General features: G+C 60.9%; 3 protein-coding genes across 9 annotated transcripts in view; all 3 read left to right on the forward strand.

Moving 5' to 3' along the window:
* Positions 1–14,388, forward strand: part of PPP1R16A (protein phosphatase 1 regulatory subunit 16A) — a 21,674-nt gene extending 7,286 nt beyond the window's left edge. For 2 of the 5 annotated variants that reach the window (XM_017511692.2, XM_017511693.2), the window contains exons 2-10: positions 2,081–2,258; positions 8,695–9,690; positions 11,080–11,150; positions 11,226–11,371; positions 12,347–12,863; positions 12,941–13,016; positions 13,094–13,223; positions 13,398–13,563; positions 13,720–14,388. In XM_017511692.2, coding sequence (XP_017367181.1) covers positions 9,432–9,690; positions 11,080–11,150; positions 11,226–11,371; positions 12,347–12,863; positions 12,941–13,016; positions 13,094–13,223; positions 13,398–13,563; positions 13,720–14,175 — 1,821 coding nt within the window. In that variant the 5' untranslated portion in view covers positions 2,081–2,258; positions 8,695–9,431 and the 3' untranslated portion in view covers positions 14,176–14,388. The remainder of the gene's footprint in view (positions 1–2,080; positions 2,259–8,694; positions 9,691–11,079; positions 11,151–11,225; positions 11,372–12,346; positions 12,864–12,940; positions 13,017–13,093; positions 13,224–13,397; positions 13,564–13,719) is intronic. The other 3 variants (XM_037732429.1, XM_017511696.2, XM_017511694.2) reach the window with 3 other exon arrangements.
* A 150-nt stretch (positions 14,389–14,538) lies between these two features.
* GPT (glutamic--pyruvic transaminase) lies at positions 14,539–19,563 on the forward strand. Of its 2 annotated transcripts, XM_017511698.2 has the most exons (12): positions 14,539–15,351; positions 16,524–16,689; positions 16,828–16,917; positions 16,997–17,105; positions 17,532–17,665; positions 17,786–18,029; positions 18,239–18,318; positions 18,390–18,526; positions 18,633–18,807; positions 18,913–19,068; positions 19,143–19,255; positions 19,322–19,563. In XM_017511698.2, exons 2-12 carry the CDS (start codon positions 16,528–16,530, stop codon positions 19,410–19,412), a joined length of 1,491 nt encoding a protein of 496 aa, XP_017367187.1. In that variant the 5' UTR covers positions 14,539–15,351; positions 16,524–16,527; the 3' UTR covers positions 19,413–19,563. The 2 variants fall into 2 exon arrangements, with proteins under 2 accessions (XP_017367187.1, XP_037588358.1); XM_037732430.1 differs by lacking the exon at positions 14,539–15,351 and having other exon boundaries at positions 15,359–16,689; positions 17,035–17,105.
* Positions 19,564–21,748: 2,185 nt separating this feature from the next.
* On the forward strand, positions 21,749–23,899 carry MFSD3 (major facilitator superfamily domain containing 3). 2 transcript variants are annotated; one of them, XM_017511717.2, is made up of 5 exons: positions 21,785–22,734; positions 23,053–23,200; positions 23,292–23,416; positions 23,492–23,601; positions 23,679–23,895. In XM_017511717.2, the coding sequence occupies exons 1-5, from the start codon at positions 22,053–22,055 to the stop codon at positions 23,850–23,852; spliced, it is 1,239 nt and encodes a 412-aa protein (XP_017367206.1). In that variant the 5' UTR covers positions 21,785–22,052; the 3' UTR covers positions 23,853–23,895. The 2 variants fall into 2 exon arrangements, with proteins under 2 accessions (XP_017367205.1, XP_017367206.1); XM_017511716.2 differs by having other exon boundaries at positions 21,749–22,734; positions 23,292–23,601; positions 23,679–23,899.
* Positions 23,900–24,002: the final 103 nt, after the last annotated feature.

Raw genomic sequence — 24,002 nt, forward strand, 5'->3', positions numbered from 1 at the left:
CTCCCGGGTTCAAGAGATTCTTGTGCCTCAGCCCAGCTTTTTTTTTTTTTTTTAAGAGAGTCTTGCTCTGTTACTCAGGCTAGAGTGCAGTAGTGTGACCAGAACTCACTGCAGCCTCAAACTCCTGAGTTCAAGCATTCCTCCTGCTTTGGCCTCCCAAATGTTGGGATACAGGTGTGAGCCACCACGCTCAGCCCTTCCCTGTTTTCTCTTTCTTTGGCCACCTTCCCCTGCTCATCTCTCTGCTCTGCCAGCTCCTACCATTCTTCCTTCCAACTCCCAGGAATGTGCTAGCTGGCTGCGAGCTCTCTTTCCTGGGGATGCCCTCCTCACTCTTGTCTTGGGTTTACAGGAGTCTCCGCGGCTTACCGTGGCACCTGTGTGCCCTCAGTTGGTTGTCTGAACCCCACACTTCTCTTGTTCTAAGGGACCCTCGTGGTCCCTGTGGTGCCTCCTTCCATACTTCCAGGCCCTGTGCCACTGGCACACCCTGTCCACAGGTCCCCTTCCCAGCACCCGGCCAGACTGAGTGTCCGCGTCTCTGTCAGGGAGTAAATGCTGAGTCAGAGCAAACCCCGGGGTACAGTGCTGACCCCTCCAAAGCTCACTTTGTTATTTTGGTTTCCTCACCATTGTACTTGAGAGACCTTAGCTGCCATATCTGCTTTGTAGGGGTTGTGCCCATTAGAGCTCCCTGCCCTCTCTTCCCTCTCATTTGGTCTAGGCCTGGCTTTTATCTTAATTTTTCATTGAATCTCTTTTCAAATGCAGATGCATCAGGCTGCCAGCTTCTTTCATTTAGGCATCTGGGCCTTTGACACCTTGCTGTGAGTTAGTTTATTAGATTTATTTTGGAGCCAGGTGGCTAGGGGAAAGGAAATTGAAGAGGGAGGTGCAGTGCTTCCATTGATTTCTGGGGAGAGGCCTTCCCCGATTCTCCAGCCCCTGACAGACATTGCGTGAGGGCTCACGGTTAGTGGGCCAGTCCCTGGTGGGTCCACAGGTGTCTGTAGTCACAGGCTGGAAGCATGATGTGTGCAAACATCCCAGTCACCACTCACCGGGTCTGCCCTCCCTCATAGCACTTTAGCCAGGCATCTATTACTGAGGTGAATAATGTTTCGTGTTTGTAGATCAAAAATAGTGGAATAGTTTCAATGTCATATGGTTCTGCTGCTAAGTGTTATGCAGGGGGAGTCTGAGGAGCGTTGAGATCACTGAGAAAGAGGCCGGGCGCGGTGGCACATGCCTGTAATCACAGCACTTTGGGAGGCTGAGGAGGGCCAATCACCTGAGGTCAGCAGTTCAAGACCAGCCTTGCCAACACGGTGAAACCCCTTCTGTACTAAAAATGCAAATATTAGCTGGGTGTTGTGGCACATACCTATAATCCCAGCTACTCAGGAGGCTGAGGCAGGAGAATCATTTGAACCCAGGAGTCTTAGGCTGCAGTATTTCATGCCGATGCAGGTGCTTTGGGATGAACTTCCTAGGGTTGGGCTGGGAGAAGGTAAGTACACATTGTGCCCTGGAGGACACTCATATCCCCCCTGCCTGACCCCATCACCACTCACTCATCCAGCCACCAGTTCCCCTAAACTGCTGCTTTGAGAAAGCCCACTCCCTGTATGCAGGAAACTTACTGCTGAGCCTCCCTCCCAGAGCTTCCTGCGGTTGCACAGGCCTCTCTAGAGCCTCTTCTTCTGCCCTGGGTGCCCCCATGCCTACCGTGCTGACTGCAGGTGCTGACGCGCACCTGCGGCTCGGCTCCAGTCCCCAGACGCAGGCTGCATCAGGGCAGGGTCTGCCTCCGCTGCCCCTCCCCACACACAGCCAGACAAGCGCAAATGAAGCCTCCTCTCCTGCAGCCACTAACCAGCTTTGTGGCTGGTGCTGCCCTTGTCACGCTTTGGGAGGTCTCTGGGCATTTGGCTTCTTTTCAGAGTGGACCATGTGGACCATAGGGAGCCTTGGGCCTGAGCTTGTCTACTCCTTGGCCACACTGAGCTGTGCCTGCCTTGCCAGCATCCGCCTGGCTCTCTTGGTCCTTCACAAAGACTCACGAAGGCCCCTCTTCCAGGTGCTGGCACACGGGCAAGGAGTCCTAGAAGAGAGGCCTGCAGATTCTGCTCTCAGCAAGCCTGTCGTCTAGTGGAAGAGACTGGCCAGGACACACACCCATGTGTGGATGCTGCTGTGGGTTGGCGGCAGGGCTCGAGAGTGTGCCGTTAGGCACATGAATGGTCGAGTCTTCAAAGGTGAGCTGCTGGGGCTGGGTGTGATGGCTCACGCCTGTAATCCCAGCAATTTGGGAGGCCAAGGCAGGCAGATCACCTGAGGTCAGAAGTTCCAGACCAGCCTGGTCAACATGGCGAAACCCTGTATCTTCTAAAAATACAAAAATTAGCCCGTATGGTGGTGCACGCCTGTAATCCCAGCTACTTGGGAGGCTTAGGCAGGAGAATTGCTTGAACCTGGGAGGTGGCGGTTGCAGTGAGCCAAAAATCACACCACTGCACTCCAGCCTGGGTGACAGAGCAAGAGTCCATCTCAGTAAAAAAAAAAAAGGTGAGCTGCTGTCTGCCCAGCCAGGGGTCGGGGGAGACCAGCAATCTGGCTGGAGAAGCCTCTCATCTAGCCCTCCAAATGAAGAGTGAACAGTCACTCTGGCAGGACATCCAGCACTGGGGTGGGTTATAGCTGAGGTGAGGCATATCTCCATAGCCCTGCCTGCACCCTCAGAAGGTCAGCAGTCCTGAGAGTCCAGCACTGCAGTCACTGACCCCCAGAAAGCCTCTCTGTCCATGCAAATAAGTCTGGCCAGGGATGGTGATGCATGCCTGGAATTGCAACAGTGGGTGGCTGAGGCAGGAGGATTGCTTCAGCCCGGGAGTTTGAGACCCATCTGGGCAACATAGGGAGACCCCAGCTCTACACACACACACACACACACACACACACACACACACACACACACGACAACAACAAATTAACTGAGTGTGGTGGCATGGACCTGTAATCCCAGCTACTGGGGAGGCTGAGGTGGAAGGGTGACTGGAGCCCAGAAAGCTGAGGCTGCAATGAGCTGTGATTGCATCATTGCACTCCAGCCTGGGACACAGCAAGACCTTGCTTCAGAAACAAACACACAAAACAATCAAATAAATAAGTCTGTATATGTAACACCTTTTGCTGGGGTTCTGGCAGCCTCTGCACCACTGCCAACATGTCATAGCCCTTCTCCCATGGACATTGAGACCTACCTACTCTTGTTAGCAGATGTGTATGTATAGATGTTATTTATGTATTTATTTTTTTGAGACAGAGTTTCACTCCTGTTGCCAGGCTGGAGGGCAATGGGGTGATCTCGGCTCACCACAACCTCACCTACTGGGTTCAAGCGATTCTCCCGGCTCAGCTTCCCAAGTAGCTGGGATTACAGGCATGCGCAACCATGCCCAGTTATTTTTGTATTTTTAGTAGAGATGAGATTTCTCCATGTTGGTCAGGCTGGTCTCGATCTCAGGTGATCCATCCACCTCACCCTCTCAAAGAGCAGGGATTACAGGCGTGAGCCACCACGCCCTGCCATATAGATGTTACTTTACAGGCTGGCTACATATTTATTTTTCCCAGAACGATGGGCATCTAGGTAGTTTCCCATTTTTTAGCCCTGTATCTCAGATATTGCTACAAATAAAATCAAATCTGTCTGGGTGTGGTGGCTCATACCTGTAATCCCAGCACTTTGGAAGGCGGAGGCAAAAGGATCGCTTAAGACCAGCCCAGGCAACATAGGGAAACACTGTCTCTACAAAACAAAAACATTTGCCAGGCGTGGTGGTACCCACCTGTGGTCCCAGCCTGCGAGGCCAAGGTGGGAGGATAGCTTCCCCTTGGGAGGTGAGATTGCCTTAGCTATGATTGCACCACTGCACTCCAGCTTGGGCAACAGAGCAAGACCCTGTCTCTTGAAAAAATAGTAATAAAAGATAAAATAAACAACAATAAAACAACCAAGTCTTTTGGTTATAAGTTACAGGAACCAACTCCAGCCTAAGCATAGCAGGGACGTAAAGCCCCTGGAACCAGCTGTAGGGCAGGCGGTGCACCGGCACTGGGCCAGCCCAGCACTACTGGGGCTCCTACGCCGACTGCCTAGTTGCTGCCCACTGCACTGTGGCACTGGGGCTTTTGCCCTGTGATGTGCGGCCAGTAGGCAAGCAGGCTCACTTCTCTCTGCCTCTGCAGCACCCTCAGTCCCTCTGGCTGACTGGCCCTGGGGGTTTTAGTAGGGTGGGGTCCTAGAAGTGGGGCTGTCAGAGGTGCAGATTTTACTCACGTGCACTGTACCCGTGTGCCTGTGAGTGTGGGAGCCTGCAGCAGACCCCCGGCCCTCCGCTCTGCCTGCAGAAGCAAGCTTGTGGCTCCCCATCCTCTTTCTGCACCCTTCTCAGCGTTTCTCTGAGACTCTTCCTTCCCCTGCATCTTTCTTCTCTTTTCTTTCTCTGAATGGCATACAGCCTCTCCCTGTCCCTTGTCCCCGTCTCTGGGTGAATCCAGTGACACCACCCCTCAGGCTCTGGGCTCTTGTCTTACCGTGGACACTGGGAGGTGGGCACTGTGGTGAAGTAGTGACCGGACCAGCTCTGGATTTAGGCTTGGCCTTGGTCTCCCCATATGTAAGATGGGGGTGATGGCAGGGGGTGAGGGCACTGAGGCTCTCGGGCCTGGAGCTGTCCTCACGGGGGCTGCTGGGAGGTTTGGCTGGGCCTCTGTGTAGGGTCCAGCCCTACAGGGTTGTGAGTCCCTCCTGGCTGTTGCAGAGACAAAAAATTATGGAAATAAAAGGCACAAGACACAGAGATCAAGAAAAGAGAGTTTGGGCCCAGGGGTCCACTGCTACCCAGATCGCGGAGACCAGCAGTGGCCCCTGAATGCCAGGACGCTCTCACTTAATAATTGAGTTGCAAATCTGGGGGCAGGGAAGGTAGGGTGTAGGTAGGGCGTGGCCTTGGTGGTCTGTTACTAGGGGCAGGGTAAAATAGGGCATGGCATACAGGTGAGGGCTCAGGAATTTTCAGCACCCCAAGTGAGGTAAGGAGCATAATGCATCAGCACTTTTTCCATATGTATCAAGAAAGAACAAAAACATTAGGATTTATATTACTATTACTGATTATCTTTTCTAAGAAAAAACGAGCCAGGTGCAGAAGCAGAACATGAGAGTGGACCTGGAACGTGACCACTGAAGCACAGCGTCACATACGGACAGTTAAGCCCCAGATGTCTGCGGGTGTCCTGACAGCCGTCAGGCCTCACCACAAGAGCTTGGAGAAGCGGAGTTTTCTCCCAACTTCCCCAGGAAGGCGACATCTCAGCCATCTTGGACATCTCCTCCCCTAGCTGGCTAAACAGCGGGCGCTTTCACAGCGCTGGCGCTGCCGCACAGCCGAGGCGCCCTCCAGCAGCCCTTATGCGGGTGTGACAGAGGACTTAGCGCATCTTGCCTTAGGGTCATTCATTTCACAATGTGACCCCAGGTTCACACTTCCGACCTGAGAGGCATTAGTAAAGGAATTAAGATCACCTATGAATAACTAAGATCACATATAAATAATAACTACTACAATTATATTTCTAGTTACTTTCTTCTTTATTATTTATATAGAAATAGTCTGAGGCTTTTTGCTTCTGCCTCAGTGCTTATGGGGCCTTTTCCCTACACCTCTGTGCCCTGCTGGGCCTCCCTTGAAGCCGCGTGGCCCAGGGGTATGCAGGCTGAGAGGGGTCGGGGACAGTGCCCAGGATCCTGCATGGAGTTCCTTGGTGGTCTGTTATTAGGGGCAGGGACGTGCAGCTGGCCTGGTCCTTTAGCTAACTGGAATGAACTGACCAGGTTATCTGTTTGACATTCCAGGGAGGCTTGGGGAAAGGGTTATGGAGTAGAGGGAGCCGCCCTGAACAGCCTCCTCAGCCTGGGTGTGTCCATTTGTTGGGACTACAGAGCCGGCCACCCAACCTTCATGGCTCAGCTCTGTTGGGCTGTTCTGCTCGTGGCTGTCTTATGGCAGGGAGGAGTGGACAAAGCTTGGTGAAGTTCAGCTTGGGCAACCAAGATTCAGGTAGGCAGGAGACAGCCTTTCCTCCTGGAGCCCTCAGGCCACTGCTGCGTGCCTTCGGCCGGCCATTCCTTCTGAGGCTGGCTTCTGGGCAGGGAGGCCAGAGGGGTGGATGCTTAGGGGCCAGTTTGAGGGGAGCTGGGCAATGGGATACCCCCTGGCATGGGGTACCCGCTGTGGGGGGCCCTGGGACTTCTTGGGCTCACTTTGGGCACCTCTTCTCTTAGAGGAGGCAGTTGGGCCCTTGAGCAGGGCAGGAACCTGGCCAGGGTCCCACGGAAACTTTGGGCAGCTTCTAGCTGGGAAGGTGGGCCTGCCAGGGTGGGGGCCAAGTGCCCTGTGAGCCTTGGCGGGGTGGGGGAGGTAGAGCCTCCCAGCCTGTGAGCTCCCCTCTGCAGCCAGAGGGGCTGGGGGCGGGGGCTCCCATTGTCCAGATGCCGTTCTCCAACGAATTTTCACGGATGCGCTTCAAAATGAGGGAGACAGGCCTTCCGTCAGAAGCATAGCTACTGTGTTCAGTCTTTCTCTTCTGTAGGACATGGGCATCAGAATATCTTTTCTTCCTTTAAAAAAAAAAATTAAATTCTCTTACATTATTTTTTCTTGTATTTTAATTTTTATTTTTTCTCTTACATTATTTTAATTATTTTTTTAATAATATAAATTGAGATGGGGTCTTGCTATGTTGCCCAGGCTGGTCTTGAACTCCTGGGCTCAGGCGACAGTGCGGGGATTACAGGTATGAGTCACCGTGCCTGGCCCATCTTTTTTTCTATAAAATGCTGGGGACTGTAGGTGACGTCTGTTAAATCTTTTTTTTTTTTTTTTTTGAGACAGGATCTTGCTCTGTTTTCCAGGCTGGAGTGCAATGGTATGATCTCAGCTCACTGTAGCCTCTACCTCCCAGGTTCAAGGGATCCTCCTACCTGAGCCTCCCCACGAGCTGGGACACAGGCATGCACCACCATATCCAGCTAATTTTTAAATTATTTTGTAGAGACAGGTCTTACTCTGTTGCCCAAGCTAGTCTTCAACTCCTGGGTTCCAGTGATCCTACTACCTTGGCCTCCCAAAGTGCTGGCATGAGCCACTGTTCCCTGACCGTTAAATCTTAATCTTCCTATGGCTGGAGAGAGACGGGGGGCCGGGCAAGGGCAGCCTCCCTGGCTCTTGGCTTGTGATCTCTTTGTGTTGGGGTGGGGGTGAGTAGCCATTGCCCAGGTGGGTTCTTGGCAGGTCCAGAGATGCCAATGACAGAGAGGTGAGGATCTCACTTTGCCAGCCCTGTTGAGGGGAGGGTGTGGGCTGTGGGTGGGTGGCTGGCAGGGAGGGATGGCTCCATGCCAGATGTGGTCTGCCTCCAGTCCTTATGGATGGGAGCTGGCAGGATGCCTGCAGGACTGGCTCTCCCGCCTCTCTGGTACCCATGCCGTGTCTCTAGTGGGCAAGGGGAGGACCTGGGAGCCTGGGCAGGGTGTCTGGCCAGTATGTACGTGCCCTGGCCTCTGCAGTCTACAGATCTGGCCAGGATTGGGAGCAGGTTGCTCGGAGGGAGAGTCATTGCTTGGAAAAGTGCTTTACCTGGCAGACAGCAAGCCAGGCTGGGGCTACTGGCCTTATTGGCCATGTCCTTAGGAAGCCTCTGAAGCCAGGCTTGCAGAGGGGGACTATGTCTAGAGTGGGCGAAACCTGTAAAGTGGGGCTCCCAGATAAACTGGGGGCCCTTGAGTGGGAAGGACCTGACTGGCTTAATCTGACCTGGCCCAGGACAGTTCCCTTCCTGAAAGAAGGGGGCAGTCTCTGAAACCCCTGGCTGCAGGTCCAGCAGTGGAGTTGGGTCAGTGTGTGAATGGCAATGAGGCCTGGCTAGGTGGAGAACGGGACTCCTGGCAGGCATCCTCTGCAGAAGACGGAGCGCTTTCTGAGGTGCGGCCCATGGCCAGTCCAGCAACCACACTTGGCGTATCGGGCAGGACTTGGGCCATAGCAGGTGCACAGGCAGGGTCCTGTCCCAGCCAAAGCTGCCTGCCTGCCTGTCCCCATAGGCATAAGCCAGGCACCCGATGGGGGCTTTTATTGCAGCCCAGGACGGCTGAGGCATTGTGGGACCCCAGCAAGGAAGAGGTCTAGACGCTGGGCAGTGGGAGGCTGGGGTGTTGGTCAGGATAGGCTGAGGCCCGGGAGGCAGGGCCTGCACTTGAAGGCAGTAGCCTGCAGAACCCTCATGGTTGTCCCAGGAGACTCGCCCTGCCCAGCCTGAGGGCAGTGCCTGGCCCTGGAAGAGCAGCCTAGCAGTGACTGCCTTGCTGGGATGGGCAGCCCTTTCTGGAAAGGGTGGGTGGGAGGAGCCTGACATGCCTTTCCCCACCTCTCTGAGTGTGGGGCAGGATGAGGCAGAGCTGTTCCCCGTATCCTCAGGATTATTGCCCTGCAGTGCTCTCTGCAGACAGAGGGCAGTGCCTGAGACGGCCGGAAGCCTGGTCTCACCTGAGGCCCAGGACAGGTCCTCCCCCGGGGCCGCCCTGCCCAGAGCCGGTCTTGATAATGTGCTTCCTTGTTCTCCACTTCCCAGGTGTGCAGCCGGAAGGGGAGGTACTTGTGAAGACGCTGTCGGCTGGCCCCCTGTGCCCTTGGTGCCCTGGCTGCCTAGAGAGCCTCAGCGCTGGGCCCTGGGGCCAGGACTCCAGGACTCTGACCACCTGCCTTCCCGCAGCCTCCGTGGCTGCGCCCCCCTCATTAGCACTGATGCTAGTACAGATGCACTGATCTCGGACACAGGGGACACAGCCGGGAGGCGTTGTGGGGCTGGGCCATGGCTGCTCCCAGGTCCTACCCAGGCGCCTGAGCCTAGAAGGTGAAAAGAGGGCTCTCAGGGGCTCGATGCTGATTGGCCCTGCCCTCCCTTCCCCCCAGCAAGGTGCCAGGAAGCTGGAGCTTTGTTATCTGGGTAATTAGCTTCAGACCCTGGACTGAGGCTGGCCAGGTCTCGAGGCTGCTTCCCGCAGGCTGTGCACCCTGACCCTTGGAGGGAGGCGAAGTGCTGCTGGTCGACAGCTGGAGACCGGCCTGGGGATCAGGTTCGGGGTGCCCTCCCACGCTGCCCTCCCTGCCCTGGCCCACACTCCCAGGGCTGCCTGGGCCTGGTTATCGCGTGGGGCCTCCTGACCCAGCCAAGAGCACGGAGCTTTGGGAAGGGGATGCCCCCGAGGGTGTCAGTCCAGTCAGCTGCCCCACCCCTCAGGCCCAGCCTGGCCCCCAAGCTCCCCACTCTGGTGCCCCGAGCAGCCCTGTGGGCAATCAGCCCCCGCCATGGCCGAGCACCTGGAGCTGCTGGCAGAGATGCCCATGGTGGGCAGGATGAGCACGCAGGAGCGGCTGAAGCATGCCCAGAAGCGCCGTGCCCAGCAGGTGAAGATGTGGGCCCAGGCTGAGAAGGAGGCCCAGGGCAAGAAGGGTCCTGGGGAGCGCCCCCGGAAGGAGGCAGCTGGCCGAGGGCCCCGGAAGCAGGTCCTCTTTCCTCCCAGTGTTGTCTTTCTGGAGGCTGCTGCCCGCAATGACCTAGAGGAAGGTGAGTGTGGTTGAGCCCCAGGGCAGCTCCCCAAGGGCAGCCTGCTTCCTGCCACTGGGTGCCATCTCATGCCAAAGCTGGGGGCTGGGCCCGTCCACAGCTCCTGGGCTCTAGCCCCCAGATCTTGCCTGGTCTCTTCAGGCTGGGTGGCCCAGGTTCCCCCTGTCAGGGAAGCAGTGGGCAGCCCTGAAGTCAGCCCCTGCTGGGACAGCTGTCCTTTAGGGAGAGGCTGCATGCAGAGGAGGTCCTGCTGTGAGGTGAGCCAAGGCCATGGGGTGGAGACCCAGGAGCCCACAGAAGCACCCAGTGTGGGGTCCAGCAGGAGCAGGAGTGGCTGGTAGTCATTACTACCTCTTATGAGGCTGCTGAGATGCTCAGGAGAGCCCTGGACTCCATCTCTGTAAAGTAGGGTGGTACCACTTGCCTCTGGATTAGAGAGCCAAGCCCTGGGTAGGCACAGAGCCCATGCTGGTGGGCTCCCTCTCAACGCCTGCCTCAGGCTCTGCTTTTGACTCTGTCCTCCTCACCTGTGTCCCACACTTTTGCAGCCCCAGCTGTGTGGGTTCCACTTCTGGTGCTGTGGGGTCTGGGAGGAGGAGGCACTGTGGTGGCCCTTGAGACACCTTCCTGCCTCCCTGCAGCAGACAGAGTAAGGAGTAGCTGGCAGTTCCTGGCCTGCATCCTCCTATGTAGACAGGAGCCCTTCCGGGAGGCCTGGAGGCAGAGGGAGGAGGCAGAGGGTGCCGTGGTGCCACAGGGAGCCGTGGGAAGGCGTGGAGCCCTCCTGCTGCACCCCAGGCACCGTCAGGGAGGACACTGGTGACCTGAGCGAGAGCCTGGGCCTGAGCTGGGATCTCTGAAGGGGAGGGGAGCAAGGGCAGGCCTGTGCTCTAGTGGTGGGGAGCCTCGGGTCAGGTCCTGGAGGACTGGGGGAGATGGTGGACACAGGGCTGGCCTGGTTGTCGGGGAAATGCTGAGGGAGCTACCGATTCCTATGAATGATGCCTCCCCAGCCCAAGGCACTGCCTGGCTGCGGTAGCCTCGGGGCAGGGAGCCCTTCTCGGGGGAAGGGAGGTGTGGGATTGTTGGAGGGCTCCTCTCACACTGGAGGAGGGCCTGTTGTGGGGGTTGGGAGGTTGGAGCATGTCCACAAAGGGCCTGCAGATGGTTGGAGGCAGAGGGCTTCTGGGAGTGCAACTAGCCTGGGGCAGACAGATGCCTGGTGCTCCTGCCCCCACCTCCTGGGATCTGGTGTGCCTCCTGTCTTGGGTACCACTGTCTTCCTTGTCCTTTCCCAAGTCCTGGGCTGAAGCACAGTTGACTACGGTACTCTAGGCCCAGGCCTGAGCAGGGACAGGACCCTGTCCTCACCTCGCCACCATTTTGCAGTCCGCCAGTTCCTTGGTAGTGGGGTCAGTCCTGACCTGGCCAACGAGGATGGCCTGACGGCCCTGCACCAGGTCAGCCTGCACTGGGGGTGGGCGGGGCAGGGGGGGGCCCCAACGCTCTGGCTGCTCACGCTGCATGGTTTGCAGTGCTGCATCGACGACTTCCGAGAGATGGTGCAGCAGCTTCTGGAGTCAGGGGCCAGCGTCAATGCCTGCGACAGTGAATGCTGGACGCCTCTGCATGCTGCGGCCACCTGCGGCCACCTGCACCTGGTGGAGCTGCTCATCTCCAGGTAGGGCCGGCTGGGCGCCTGTGGCAGGGAGGGGCTTTCTCTCAGATGGCAGCTTGCGGGGCTCCTCTCGGGCAGTATTCCTGGCTCTCAGCCTCCTGTGCTCCCGCCTTCACCTTTGCTGACCCTGCCTGTGTCCTGCATGGAGAGCAAGGCCTGGGGCCCCAGAGAAATGAGCATGTGCCCAAGGCAGCGTTGCCCACCCAGTATGCGTCGTCCTGCAGACAGGGCAGGCCTTGGGCCCCCACAGGGTGTGCACAGAGAAATGCTTTGGTCAATGAGGAGGACTGAACTGGTAAGGAGGGAAAGGGAATGAAGAAGCCAGGTGGCTTGGAAGGAGAGGGCACCTGGGCACAGGCAGGGCCTTTACCTTTAACACAGAGGGAGGCAGGGCGGGAGGGTAGTGGCCTCACCAGGGTCCACAAGCCTCCTTGCTTCCTTTTTCTTCACTCCAGGTTTCTGTCGTGGGAGAGAGGTCAGGGGCTGCAGTCATTCTCAAGTGCCCCTGTGGGGCAGGCGGGGCTGTGGGGTGTGCACAGGCAGGCCTGTTCCTCCACTGCACACGGGCACGCCCTCAGTGTCCTGGGCGCCCATTTGCCACCCTCCTTCCCTAGGTCATATTTCCTGCAGCTCTGCAGCCCTCTCAGTGTGGCTGCCTGGTCGTGTGCCCCCACCACTCTGTGCTCCCTAGGGTCCCTGGGGTCCCTGCTCCCCCAACAGGCAGGCATATAGTGCCCGTTTCTGTGGGCACTGCTGTCCCTGGAGGTGCTAGGAACCTGGAGGCCAGATGGGTACAGACTGCAGGAGGCCTGTCTAGGACTAAGCGGCAGCCGATGGGCTCCAAGGCCATCTCTCCCAGCAGCAGGCGGACCCGGTGCCTTCTCCACGGCTGCCCTGTGCCTCCTGAGGGGTTCAAGTGAAGAGCCTGGCGCATAGGGAAGGGCCCCGTGCCCAGCACCCCATGTGTCTTCCTTGCAGTGGTGCCGATCTCCTGGCAGTCAACACCGATGGGAACATGCCTTATGACCTGTGTGATGACGAGCAGACGCTGGACTGCCTGGAGACTGCCATGGCTGACCGCGGTAGGTGCGGCGCTGTGGCTGTGGGAGGGCTCCCGGGTGCACTCTCTCTGAGCCTGCTGCCTTGCAGGCATCACCCAGGACAGCATCGAGGCCGCCCGGGCCGTGCCGGAACTGCGCATGCTGGACGACATCCGGAGCCAGCTACAGGCCGGGGCAGACCTCCATGCCCCCCTGGACCACGGGGCCACACTGGTGAGGGCTGGAGGGTGAGGGGCGCGGGGGGCCGGAGGCCTTGCTACTTGGAGTGGGGGCATGGGGCTGAATTCAGGCCGGGCACTTGCCCGCAGCTGCACATCGCAGCAGCCAACGGGTTCAGTGAGGCGGCTGCCCTGCTGCTGGAGCACCGAGCCAGCCTGAGCGCCAAGGACCAAGACGGCTGGGAGCCGCTGCACGCTGCGGCCTACTGGGGCCAGGTGAGTGCAGGCGGGAGCAGGTGGGAAGGGGCTTCCTGAAAGCGCAGCCTTCTCCAGCTCCCGCTGGCCACCTACAGGTGCCCCTGGTGGAGCTGCTCGTGGCGCATGGGGCGGACCTGAACGCAAAGTCCCTGATGGATGAGACACCCCTTGGTGAGCTTGTGGGGCCCATCTCCACCCGGGGAGAGGACAGGCGGGAGAGCGCCCTGACACCTGCGCCCGCTTCTCAGATGTGTGCGGGGATGAGGAGGTGCGGGCCAAGCTGCTGGAGCTGAAGCACAAGCATGACGCCCTCCTGCGCGCCCAGGGCCGCCAGCGCTCCTTGCTGCGCCGCCGCACCTCCAGCGCAGGCAGCCGTGGGTGAGCCACCCCCAGCAGGCCCCGCCCCAGGCCTGTCCTCAAAGACGTCAGCCCCCCTGGTGGAGTGCCAGCCGAACTAGGGGCAGAGTCCAAGGGGGCAGAGTCCAAGGGGGCAGGCAGGGTTCTCCTGGCTATCTCCCTCCCCTCACCCTCCTTCTCCTCCCTTCTCCCCAGGAAGGTGGTGAGGCGGGTGAGCCTGACCCAGCGAACCGACCTATACCGCAAGCAGCATGCCCAGGAGGCCATCGTGTGGCAACAGCCGCCGCCCACCAGCCCGGAGCCGCCCGAAGACAACGAGGACGGCCACACTGACGCTGAGCTCAGGCCGCCGCCCCCAGAGGTGAGCGCCCATCCCTGCTCTGCCCAGCACAGGGATGGGCCTGGCTCTGTCCGGTTCTCTCTTGGCTTGTGCTCGGGCCTCCTGCCTGTTAGGAATGGTGCCCTGCAGAGGCTGGCTGCTGCCCTACCTCTCCTCTGACCCTCCATGACCACACAGCCTGAACCCAAGGTCGGGGAAGGGGGAGGAGCCCCTGGTGGCCTCTGGGACCTTCACTGCCCCTGCCCGCAGGACGACAACCCCGAAGTGGCTAGGCCACACAATGGCCGAGTAGGGGGTTCCCCAGCCCAGCATCTGTACTCCAAGCGACTGGACCGGATTGTCTCCTACCAGCTGAGCCCCCCAGACAGCACCACCCCCCACGCCCTGGTCCACAACAAGGCCCACCACACCCTGGCTGACCTGAAGCGCCAGCGAGCTGCAGCCAAGCTGCAACGAACCCCACCTGAGGGGCCCGAGAGCCCCGAGGCCACCAAGCCTGGCCTGCCTGATGACACGGAGACCCCCCAGCCTGACTGTGGCTTCAGGGCAGGCGGTGACCCACCCCTGCTCAAGCTCACGGCTCCGGCGGTGGAGGCGCCTGTGGAGAGGAGGCCATGCTGCTTGCTCATGTGAGGCCGTCGCTCAGCGTGCAGGGGCCCTGTCCCAGGCACAGTCCAAGGCTGCTCCCCACGGTGCCTGGCCCAGTGCTGCAGGAGGGCAGCACGGAACCCCGGCTTCTGGGCAGGACACTGGCCCCTCTCCGGGCAGAAGACATGCCTGGGGGACATCTGGCTGCAAAGACTATTTTTATCCTGCGACTCTTGATAAAGGGCTGTTTGCCATGGAGCCTTGTTGTGTGTCTCAGCTGGGCCACAGTCCCACAGTGGGGAGTGGGTTGTGCTGTTTGCTTGGGGTGCCACCCATGCTGTGAGCACAAGGCCTGTAGGTGCATGCCAGGGCATGTGGCAGCCCCAACCGTGGGGGAGTGAGGCCCACGGCAGTGGCCGGAAGCCCGGACCTCACCCACTCCCTCCCGTGCTCAGCCTCCTGGAGTCTCCTCCGTAACCCTTTGCTTTCCTGAAAGGAGCAAGGTGCTTTGAAGGAGCCTCCATGGTGGCCAGGGCTGAGGGTGTCTGTGCTAAGCGGGTGGAGGGTGGGGATCCCAGGGACCATGGCCTGGAAAGGGAGGTGATGTTTTCCACAAGACTCTTGTTCCAGAGCCAGGGGTCAAAACAAGCACGAGGCGGCGTCAGAAGCTCCCTGGGCGGGGTGTGGGTCCCCAGTTCCTGGCATGCAGCCCTGATCCTGGGGCCTGGCTGCCAGTTTCTGCCTGGGCCTGCATAGGGGACATGCAGTTGGCCACTCTGGCTCTGAGCTGGCTGGCACAACGTGTCAGGGTGAGGGGGGCCCTTAGGGGCCTCAAGCAGGAGGGCTGAGGGTACCACCAGCTAGTCTTGGTGGGTGGCTTTGCATGGCACCAGTGCTGGGTGGCATGGGTTTGACCTGTTCTCTCTCCTGGCTCAGCATGGGCCCGAGAGCCCCGTGTCCTTCGGGCCTGCTCTTCCTGGAGCATCTCCGGTTGGAAGGGTGTCCCCACAGGGCTGCTGGTTAAATTTAGTGTGGGGGGTGGGGCAGCTGCCCAAGGTCCACCTGCCACCAGGGCTGCCACTTAGGCTCCGCTGCCAGGGGGCGGGCAGGGGCTGGCTCTGCCTGAGGCCAGGCCCATATTAACCTCTGCTCTAGCCTGGGGGCCAGAGGTCCAGGCCTTCGCCGGGAGGCCGTTGTGGCAGCGGAGCAGAGAAGTGCAAGGTGAGAGGCCTGGGGCCGGCTGTCCGGGGTTCCCTATGGCTCTTCTCCCAGCCAGCAGGATCAGAGGAGCCAAGGCCCGCCTCGGGCCTGTCTGACCGTCTGCCCACAGCCCTGCTCAGAGGAGGGCCGACTCCCTGACCCCCGTGGTTCAGGTTTCATTGTGGGCCGCTGGGGTGGGCCAGCGTTGAGCGTGGCCTTTCAGCTCTGCAGGCCTGTGGAGGTGGGGCTCGGGCAGCCTATCACGACTTGCTTCCTACTCTCTCCTCCAATTGGGAACAGGAGGAACGGAGAACTCAGGTCACCTCTAGCCTGGGGTGTGTCCCAAGGGCAACCCCAGGCTGGTGCCTGGCAAAAGGGCATGACAGCAGCCATGGTGTGAGGTGTCACAGGGCCCAGGGCTAGACTGCCTGGCTCCAGGCCCTTGCCCAGCCCCTCACAGTGCTCATCAGGGACTAAGGTCCAGGTACAGCTCTTGCTGCCTCTGGGCCATGGCTGCCAGCCCTGCAGGGGCCAGATGAAACCCAGAGCCCGAACACCCCTCCCCTCCCCCCAGCACCCCCTGGATTCCTGAGGTATGGCTCAGTTACTAGGAGACAGGTCTGCAAGCCCAAGCAGATTTGGGTGCCACGAGGGCTTGGCCTCAGCTGAGTCCTGCTAGGGTAAATCCCAGCAGCCCAGGCTCCAGTCTTGCCTTGGGGGTCCCTCCTTTCCAGTTCTGCCAGCTCCTTAGGGCTGCCAGGTACCCACTTCACCCTGAGCAACCCAGGCACTCTGCCTTCTTCCCTCCCCCCATGCCTCGTCCCTTAGAGCTATCCAGACTGACGTCTGTACCTACCCCCCATGTGGGTCTCCCGCTCTCCCTTTGTGGGGACACTGGGCAGGCACTGGGCCTCGCCCCAAGCCCCGCCTGCCGCCTCACCCACTGCCTCTGCCTCCCTGGGGCAGAGCTGTGCCCAGACGAGTGGGGCGGGGCCCAACAGTCCCCAGCTCCTTCAGCCCTTCCTGCCCCTACCAGTGGGGCCTGCTGCGGTGAAGAGGGTGCCCTCTTGTCCAGAGTCCCCCTGCTACGTCTGCCCCTCTCAGCCCTGGCCTGCTGAGCCGGACCCAGCTGTACCCATTCCCACTTCTGGTCCTGCCGCCGCCTGAGCTGCCTTCCCACCTGGTCCGGGTAGAGTCATGGCCTCAAGCACAGTTGACCAGAGCCAGGTAGCAAGGAATGGGCTTCGGGAGAAGGTGCTGACGCTGAACAGCATGAACCCGAGAGTGCGGAGGGTTGAGTACGCAGTGCGTGGCCCCATAGTGCAGCGAGCCTTGGAGCTGGAGCAGGAACTGCGCCAGGTACAGCCCAGGGCCCCTTGCTGCCCTCCAGGTCACACTGCTGGTGGGTTGGCCCAGCCCCACTGACACATGGGACCGGGGCTGAAGGGTTAGGTAGGGCACAGCCTCCCTGCCTGCTCCCCTCCCCTCTCCTTCCAGGGTGTGAAGAAGCCTTTCACTGAGGTCATCCGTGCCAACATCGGAGATGCACAGGCTATGGGGCAGAGGCCCATCACCTTCCTGCGCCAGGTGAGGCTCCTGCATTGCCCAACGCCACCCCCCGCCCCGCCTGCCTGTGTGCCCCTGCCTCAGCACTCCGTCTTCCCAGGTCCTGGCCCTCTGTGTCAACCCTGATCTTCTGAACAGCCCCAACTTCCCTGATGATGCCAAGAAAAGGGCGGAGCGCATCCTGCAGGCATGCGGGGGCCACAGCCTGGGTGAGAGCTAGGGCCAGAGGAAGCAGAGAGGGCAGATCTGCCCGCTGGAGGAGGGAAGTCCCTTGGGAGGGCTGAGGAGAATTTTGTTTTTGAGGAAGAGGAGTCTCACTCTGTCCCCAGGCTACAGTGCAGTGGTGCAATCTCGGCTCACGGCAACCTCCGACTCCCTGGTTCAAGAGATTCTCTTGCCTCAGCCTCCTGAGTAGCGGGGGTTACAGGCATGCCCCACCACGCCCAGCTAATTTTTGTATTTTTAGTAGAGATGGGGTTTCACCATGTTGGCCAGGATGGTCTTCATCTCCTGACCTGTGGTCTGCCCGCCTCTGCCTTCCAAAATGCTGGGATTACAGGCATGAGCCGCCGTGCCTGGCCTGGCTGCAGAGAACCTCACCTGTGCTTCCCATCCTGCTCTGCCCCTGGGTTCAGGGGCCTACAGCATCAGCTCTGGCATCCAGCTGATCCGGGAGGACGTGGCGCAGTACATTGAGAGGCGAGACGGAGGCATTCCTGCTGATCCCCACAACGTCTTCCTGTCCGCAGGGGCCAGTGATGCCATCGTGGTAGGCCGGACCTGGGCAGGAAGACATGCCTGACACTACAGAGGGGGCACCAGGGTGGGGACGGGTGCAGCCCTAGGCCCCGCCAACCCTGCCTTCCTCTCCTTCCCCTACTCCCTGCAGACGGTCCTGAAGCTGCTGGTGGCTGGTGAGGGCCACACGCGCACGGGCGTGCTCATCCCCATCCCCCAGTACCCACTCTACTCGGCCACACTGGCAGAGCTGGGCATGGTGCAGGTGGATTACTACCTGGATGAGGAGCGCGCCTGGGCGCTGGACGTGGCTGAGCTTCACCGCGCCCTGTACCAGGCGCGTGACCACTGCTGCCCTCGCGCGCTCTGTGTCATCAACCCTGGCAACCCCACTGGTGCGTTCCCTGCCTCACCCAGCCCCGCTCTGCTCCTCCCGCACCCATGCCGGCCCCGTGGCTGCCCATTGGAGGGGCAGTTCCGTCCCTGGGCTCACCCAGCCCCGCTCTGCTCCTCCCGCACGCACCCGTGCCTGCCCCTGGCTGCCCATTGGAGGGCAGTTCCATCCCCGGGCTCACCCAGCCCTGCTACATCCCCCGCACCCCAGGGCAGGTGCAGACCCGTGAGTGCATCGAGGCCGTGATCCGCTTCGCCTTCCAAGAGCGGCTCTTTCTGCTGGCTGACGAGGTGCGCGCCACGGGGGGTGGGAAGCAGGGTAGCAGCTGGCCCCCATGATGTGACACCTCTCGCCCTTCCAGGTGTACCAGGACAACGTGTACGCGGTGGGCTCACAGTTCCACTCTTTCAAGAAGGTGCTCATGGAGATGGGGCCACCCTATGCCGTGCAGCAGGAGCTCGCCTCCTTCCACTCCACCTCCAAGGGCTACATGGGCGAGTGCGTGCAGGCGAGGCGGGTGGGGGCTCCCGTGGCACGGCTTGGCCCACTTCACGCGCTGGGCCACCCCTCCCCACCAAGCCTGGATGTGCCCCTTACCTGGCAGGTGTGGGTTCCGCGGTGGCTACGTGGAGGTGGTGAACATGGACCCTGCGGTGCAGCAGCAGATGCTTAAGCTGATGAGCGTGCGGCTGTGCCCACCGGTGCCAGGCCAGGCCATGCTGGACCTGGTGGTCAGCCCACCCGCGCCCACCGACCCCTCCTTCATGCAGTTCCAGGCTGTGAGTTGCAGGTGCTAAGGGGTCCAGATGACCTAATGGGGGTGGGCTGCCGGGCCGGGGATGCCAAGTGCCCTACCCTGATGGGCCCTCCCTCGGTGGCCACAGGAGAGGCAGGCAGTGCTGGCAGAGCTGGCAGCCAAGGCCAGGCTCACCGAGCAGGTCTTCAGTGAGGCTCCCGGCATCAGCTGCAACCCAGTGCAGGGCGCCATGTACTCCTTCCCTCGCGTGCAGCTCCCCCCGAGGGCGGTGCAGCGTGCTCAGGTCAGGCGGGGGCAGGGCCTTTGGGGTGGGCAGCGGGGGCTGGGTATCCTTCCCTGACAGCTGCCTGTCCCCAGGAGCTGGGCCTGGCCCCCGACATGTTCTTCTGCCTGTGCCTCCTGGAGGAGACCGGCATCTGTGTGGTGCCTGGGAGCGGCTTTGGGCAGCGGGAAGGCACCTACCACTTCCGGTGAGCCCTGGCCCTCACTGCCCGTCCCACCACCCCAGCCCTTCACTCACCGTCCACTTCTTTCAGGATGACCATTCTGCCCCCCTTGGAGAAGCTGCAGTTGCTGCTGGAGAAGCTGACCAGGTTCCATGCCAAGTTCACCCTCGAGTACTCCTGAGCATCCCAGCTGGGGCCAGGCTGTGCTGCCCTGGACTGTGTGCTCAGGGCCCTGGGGGCCTTTGGAGCTCACTGTACTTGCTCTTGCTGCCTGCAGGGGCTGGGCCCCTGCCTCTCTGCAGGTCCCTAATAAAGCTGTGTGTTAGTCTGACTCTGGAGAGGCAGCATTGGCAGCGCATGGTCCCCTTCTTGTGGGCCTGGGTCCCTGAGCAGGCACTAGTGGTGTCTTCAGACAAGGGGACTTCCACCGCTATCACCCACCTGTTCTTCCTAAACTACTGCTGTGGGCTAGGTCTTCCCCGCTGCCTCTGGTTGTGCGGCAGAGCCTGTCATGATCACACAGAAATGGGGTGAGACTCCGGGGTGTGAGAAAAGCCAGGCCCTGCACCCCTTTGTGGAAGCCCCCAGAGCTACTGGGATGGGGACAGGGCGCACCCGAGGAAACACAGCCCTTCCTGAGGAAGGTGCAGAGAGCTGTCTCCTTCCCTGCAGTCCATGTCTTCCCTGGGGCACGGGGAAATGCTAAACTTGCATGGTGCTGGCTGGATGGGGTGACTTGATAGCTCAGGGAGGAAGTCTTTTTTTTTTTTTGAGACGGAGTTTCACTCATGTTACCCAGGCTGGAGTGTAATGGCGCGATCTCGGCTCACCGCAACCTCCGCCTCCTGGGTTCAGGCAATTCTCCTGCCTCAGCCTCCTGAGTAGCTGGGATTACAGGCATGCACCACTATGCCCAGCTAATATTTTGTATTTTTAGTAGAGACGGGGTTTCACCATGTTGACCAGGATGGTCTCGATCTCTTGACCTCATGATCCACCCGCCTCGGCCTCCCAAAGTGCTGGGATTACAGGCTTGAGCCACCGCACCTGGCCAAGGGAGGAAGCCTTGGCTCTCTTTTACCTGAAGCAGCAGAGATGGTGCCACTATCTGGGGGGCCAGAGAGACCACCCTTGCTATCATTGTGTGGTGTGAGGCGCGGCTGGGTGGAGTGGGAGGCAGAGGGAGAGGACACTGCCAGGGGAGGGCTGGGGCTGGAGGAGGCAGGGGTAGGGCCCAGCAGCAGTGGGGAGTGCTGTGTCCTGGCCTGGGAAGCATGGCTGAACACCTACCACGTGCAGACACTGCGGGGGTCACTGACTCTGCACTGACGGTCTTTTGAGGTAGGTATGATAGTCCCCATTTGATAGATGAGAAAACCTAGGCCCTATGAATCTGCTGAGCTAAGAAACCCCCTCAGAGGCCTCAGCAGCTGGAAAAATGCATTGGGTCCAGTGCCCTCAAGTCACCCAAGGACGGGGCCAGCCTTAGAGACTCACAGACTTGGAGATGGGACCGGCCAAGGGCCATTTTTGTTCATTCTGGAGATAGTTTTTACCACAGGCCACACTTCACAGCCTCATGTGGGCCTCGGGAGCCCCAGAGGGCACAGTTCTGGGCAGGGAACAGGCAGGTGGGCCCCTCCCTTGGCAGGGCGGGCTCGTGTCAGGCAGGACACTCCTAGTCCTGTTATCAGACACTGAAGGGCGACACGGGCAGTGGCTGGCCGTGTCCTGGGCTGACCTGGGCCCTGCCCTTTCACACTACCTTCCTGCCTTCCATGCCTCTGTGACTGCCTTAGAGAGGGGCTGAAGCCACAGACACAGCAAGGTGGGAGTCTGGTTTCAGAAGTAACGAGTGGAAGAGGGTGGAACCCATAAGCGGACGCCTTCATGGGGGCGGCTGGAAAACAGGAGCTGGGCAATGCAGCAGCCAGACTCCAGGACAGACACCAGGAAGGACGCACGCCTGGCGCAGATCCGAGCTTCCTGGGAGGGATTAGGGCTGGCCGCGGGTGCAGGCCGGTTCTTACGTTCGAGGCCGGCCCAGCTGTGCAGCTTCCCTCTCTGGGCCTCTCACTCGCGCAGCACCTCGGTGGGAGCGCGCACGTGGCGGGGCGGCCGCGGGCCCGAACCCGGACTGGCCACCGGGGGCGCCCGCGAGCCGACGCTCTGGCCCGCTACGGAATCTCTGGCCCGCCCGACATTCCGGCCCAGCTGGTGGCCGCCGGACTCCGGCGACGCCAAGTCCGCGCACCGTGTGATCCGTACTCGGCTTTGTGGCTCCAAGGGACCGAGAAGCTGCTTAGTCCCGCCCGGCGGTGCGGGGCGCTGGCAGAGGGCCATGGGAGGCAGCGTCCCCGCCCCGTTTACCTGCGGCTGCGCAGAGCATGCTGGGAGCCGCGGGAGGCAGTGGCCCCCCCCCTTCACCGGAGGCCGCGCAGAGCATGCTGGGAGCCGCGGGAGGCTGTGGCCCTGCCCGCTTCCCCCGAGGCCGCGCAGAGCATGCTGGGAGACGCGGGACGCAGTGGCCCCGCCCCCTTTACCTGCGGCCGCGCAGAGCATGCTGGGATTCGCTGGCTGCCAGTGTCCCGAGCGCTCGTCCCCGTTTGGTTCCGGGTTCGGTTCTTCGGGGATGTGGATACTCCCAAGGCGTTAGAGCGAGTGTCCAGACCCCAGCCTGCCTGTACGACGCTGACTCCGCTCGGTCCCAGAACCAAAGCCGTGCCGGGGTGTAGCCCCTGACCCCACGCGGAGGAGACCTCGCCTTGCGGGACCCCACCTGGAACTCGACCTCCCGGCCTCGCAACGGGCCTGAGCCGCCATGCGCGGGAAGCTGCTGCCGCTGGCCGGCCTCTACTTGGTGCAGGGCCTGCCCTACGGGCTCCAGTCCGGCCTCCTGCCCCTGCTGCTGCGCGCCCGCGGTTTCTCTCTGACGCGCGTGGGGCTGGCCAAGGCTCTGTACGCTCCGTGGCTGCTCAAGCTGGCGTGGGCCCCGCTGGTGGACGCGCGGGGCTCGACGAGGGTCTGGCTGACGTGCAGCACAGCGGGCCTGGGGCTGGTGTGTGGGCTGCTGGCCGGGCTGCCCCCGCCTGGAGCTGGCCAGGCCGGGGTGCCCGCCGCCGTGGCGGGGCTGCTGCTGCTGCTGAACCTGGGTGCCGCCGTGCAGGACGTGGCCCTGGACGCGCTGGCCGTGCAGCTGCTTGAGCCGGCAGAGCTGGGGCCGGGCAATACCGTGCAGGTGGTCGCGTACAAGCTGGGGGCCGCGCTAGCCGGGGGAGCGCTGCTGGCACTCCTGCCCACCCTCTCGTGGACGCGGCTCTTTCTGCTCCTGGCTGCCTCCTACTGGCTGGCCGCGGCCCTGGCCTGGGCTGCACCAGCCCTGCGGCGGCTCCCACGGCCGCCCCCCTCTGAGCAGCGTCCCCACACCGTGCACTTTCTGCGGGCCGTGCTGGCCGTGCCGGGGACTCTGTGGACTGCAGGCTTTGTGCTCACCTACAAGCTGGGTGAGTGAGGCCTCGAGCCAGGCAACAGCAGAGGTGGGGCTTCCCAGACAGCTCCAGGCGTGTCCCTGGGGGCTTGCAACCCTTTACACGGCCGCCCTCTTTCTGGGGTATGACCTGTACGACCTGGCCCTGACATCGGGGGCTCTACAGCTGGGCCTTGCGTCGTGTCCTCCCGCAGCTCTGGCCACAGCCCTGACGGCTCTCAGGCTGCTCCACATCTCCAGCACCTGCGGCTCAGGAACACTGATTGAGGGTCTAGTCGGGGAGAAGAGGTAGACATGAGACCTCCCTTGCTCATGGCCCACCTCCCTACTCCAGGTGAGCAGGGTGCCAGCAGCCTGTTTCCTCTTCTCCTGCTGGACCGCGGCGTTTCTGCCCCTGAGCTGGGACTGTGGAATGGTGTGGGTGCCATGGTGTGCTCCATCGTTGGCTCCTCCCTGGGTGGGACACTGCTGGCCAAGCACTGGTGAGCCCTTCCCAGGGTGCCCCACCCACCCACTTGTATCCAATCTGCCCCCAATCCCCTTAAGTTCCCAATTTCTTCACCCCCACCCCAGGGAGCTGCTGCCTCTGCTGAAGTTGGTATTGCGGCTCCGCCTTGGGGGGTTAGCCTGCCAGACTGCCTTGCTCTTCCACCTGGATGCCCTGGGTGCCAGCTTGGGCCCTGGCACAATCTTGAGAGGTGAGGGGCTGGTCTTGGGGAGGGAGGAAGAGAGGGGCCAGGAGCCTGGGGCACTGCTGACCTCTGCTTTTCCAGGGGCAGCCTTGCTGAGCCTATGTCTACAGCACTTTTTGGGAGGCCTGGTCACCACAGCCACCTTCACTGGGATGATGCGCTGCAGCCAGCTGGCCCCCAGGGCCCTGCAGGTGAGCATACGTAGCAAGGACGGAGGGACTGCAGGACTGGGGGTGTGTGGGCCTGACCCTGACCTCCACACCCTCAGGCCACACATTACAGCCTTCTGGCCACTCTGGAGCTGCTGGGGAAGCTGCTGCTGGGTGCTCTGGCTGGAGCCCTGGCCGACGGGCTAGGGCCACATCCCTGCTTCTCCCTCCTGCTCGTCCTCTCTGCCCTGCCCCTTGTGTACCTGGGTCTAGCACCCAGCACCTTGCTCTGAGCTGGGCAGCTGGACAGCTCAATAAAGCCACATGTGCTTGTGACCCAGATGTTTCTGCCTGGAATATGTAATGTGCATGTCCCCAGGCTGTGGGGGCTGCTTCATTGGACAGGAGGGCCCATAAAAACAATGTAAGCAGCTGGGTGTGGT

The sequence above is a fragment of the Cebus imitator genome, unplaced genomic scaffold (assembly GCF_001604975.1).
Source record: "Cebus imitator isolate Cc_AM_T3 unplaced genomic scaffold, Cebus_imitator-1.0 Scaffold449, whole genome shotgun sequence".
In the NCBI taxonomy this organism is placed as follows: domain Eukaryota; kingdom Metazoa; phylum Chordata; class Mammalia; order Primates; family Cebidae; genus Cebus; species Cebus imitator.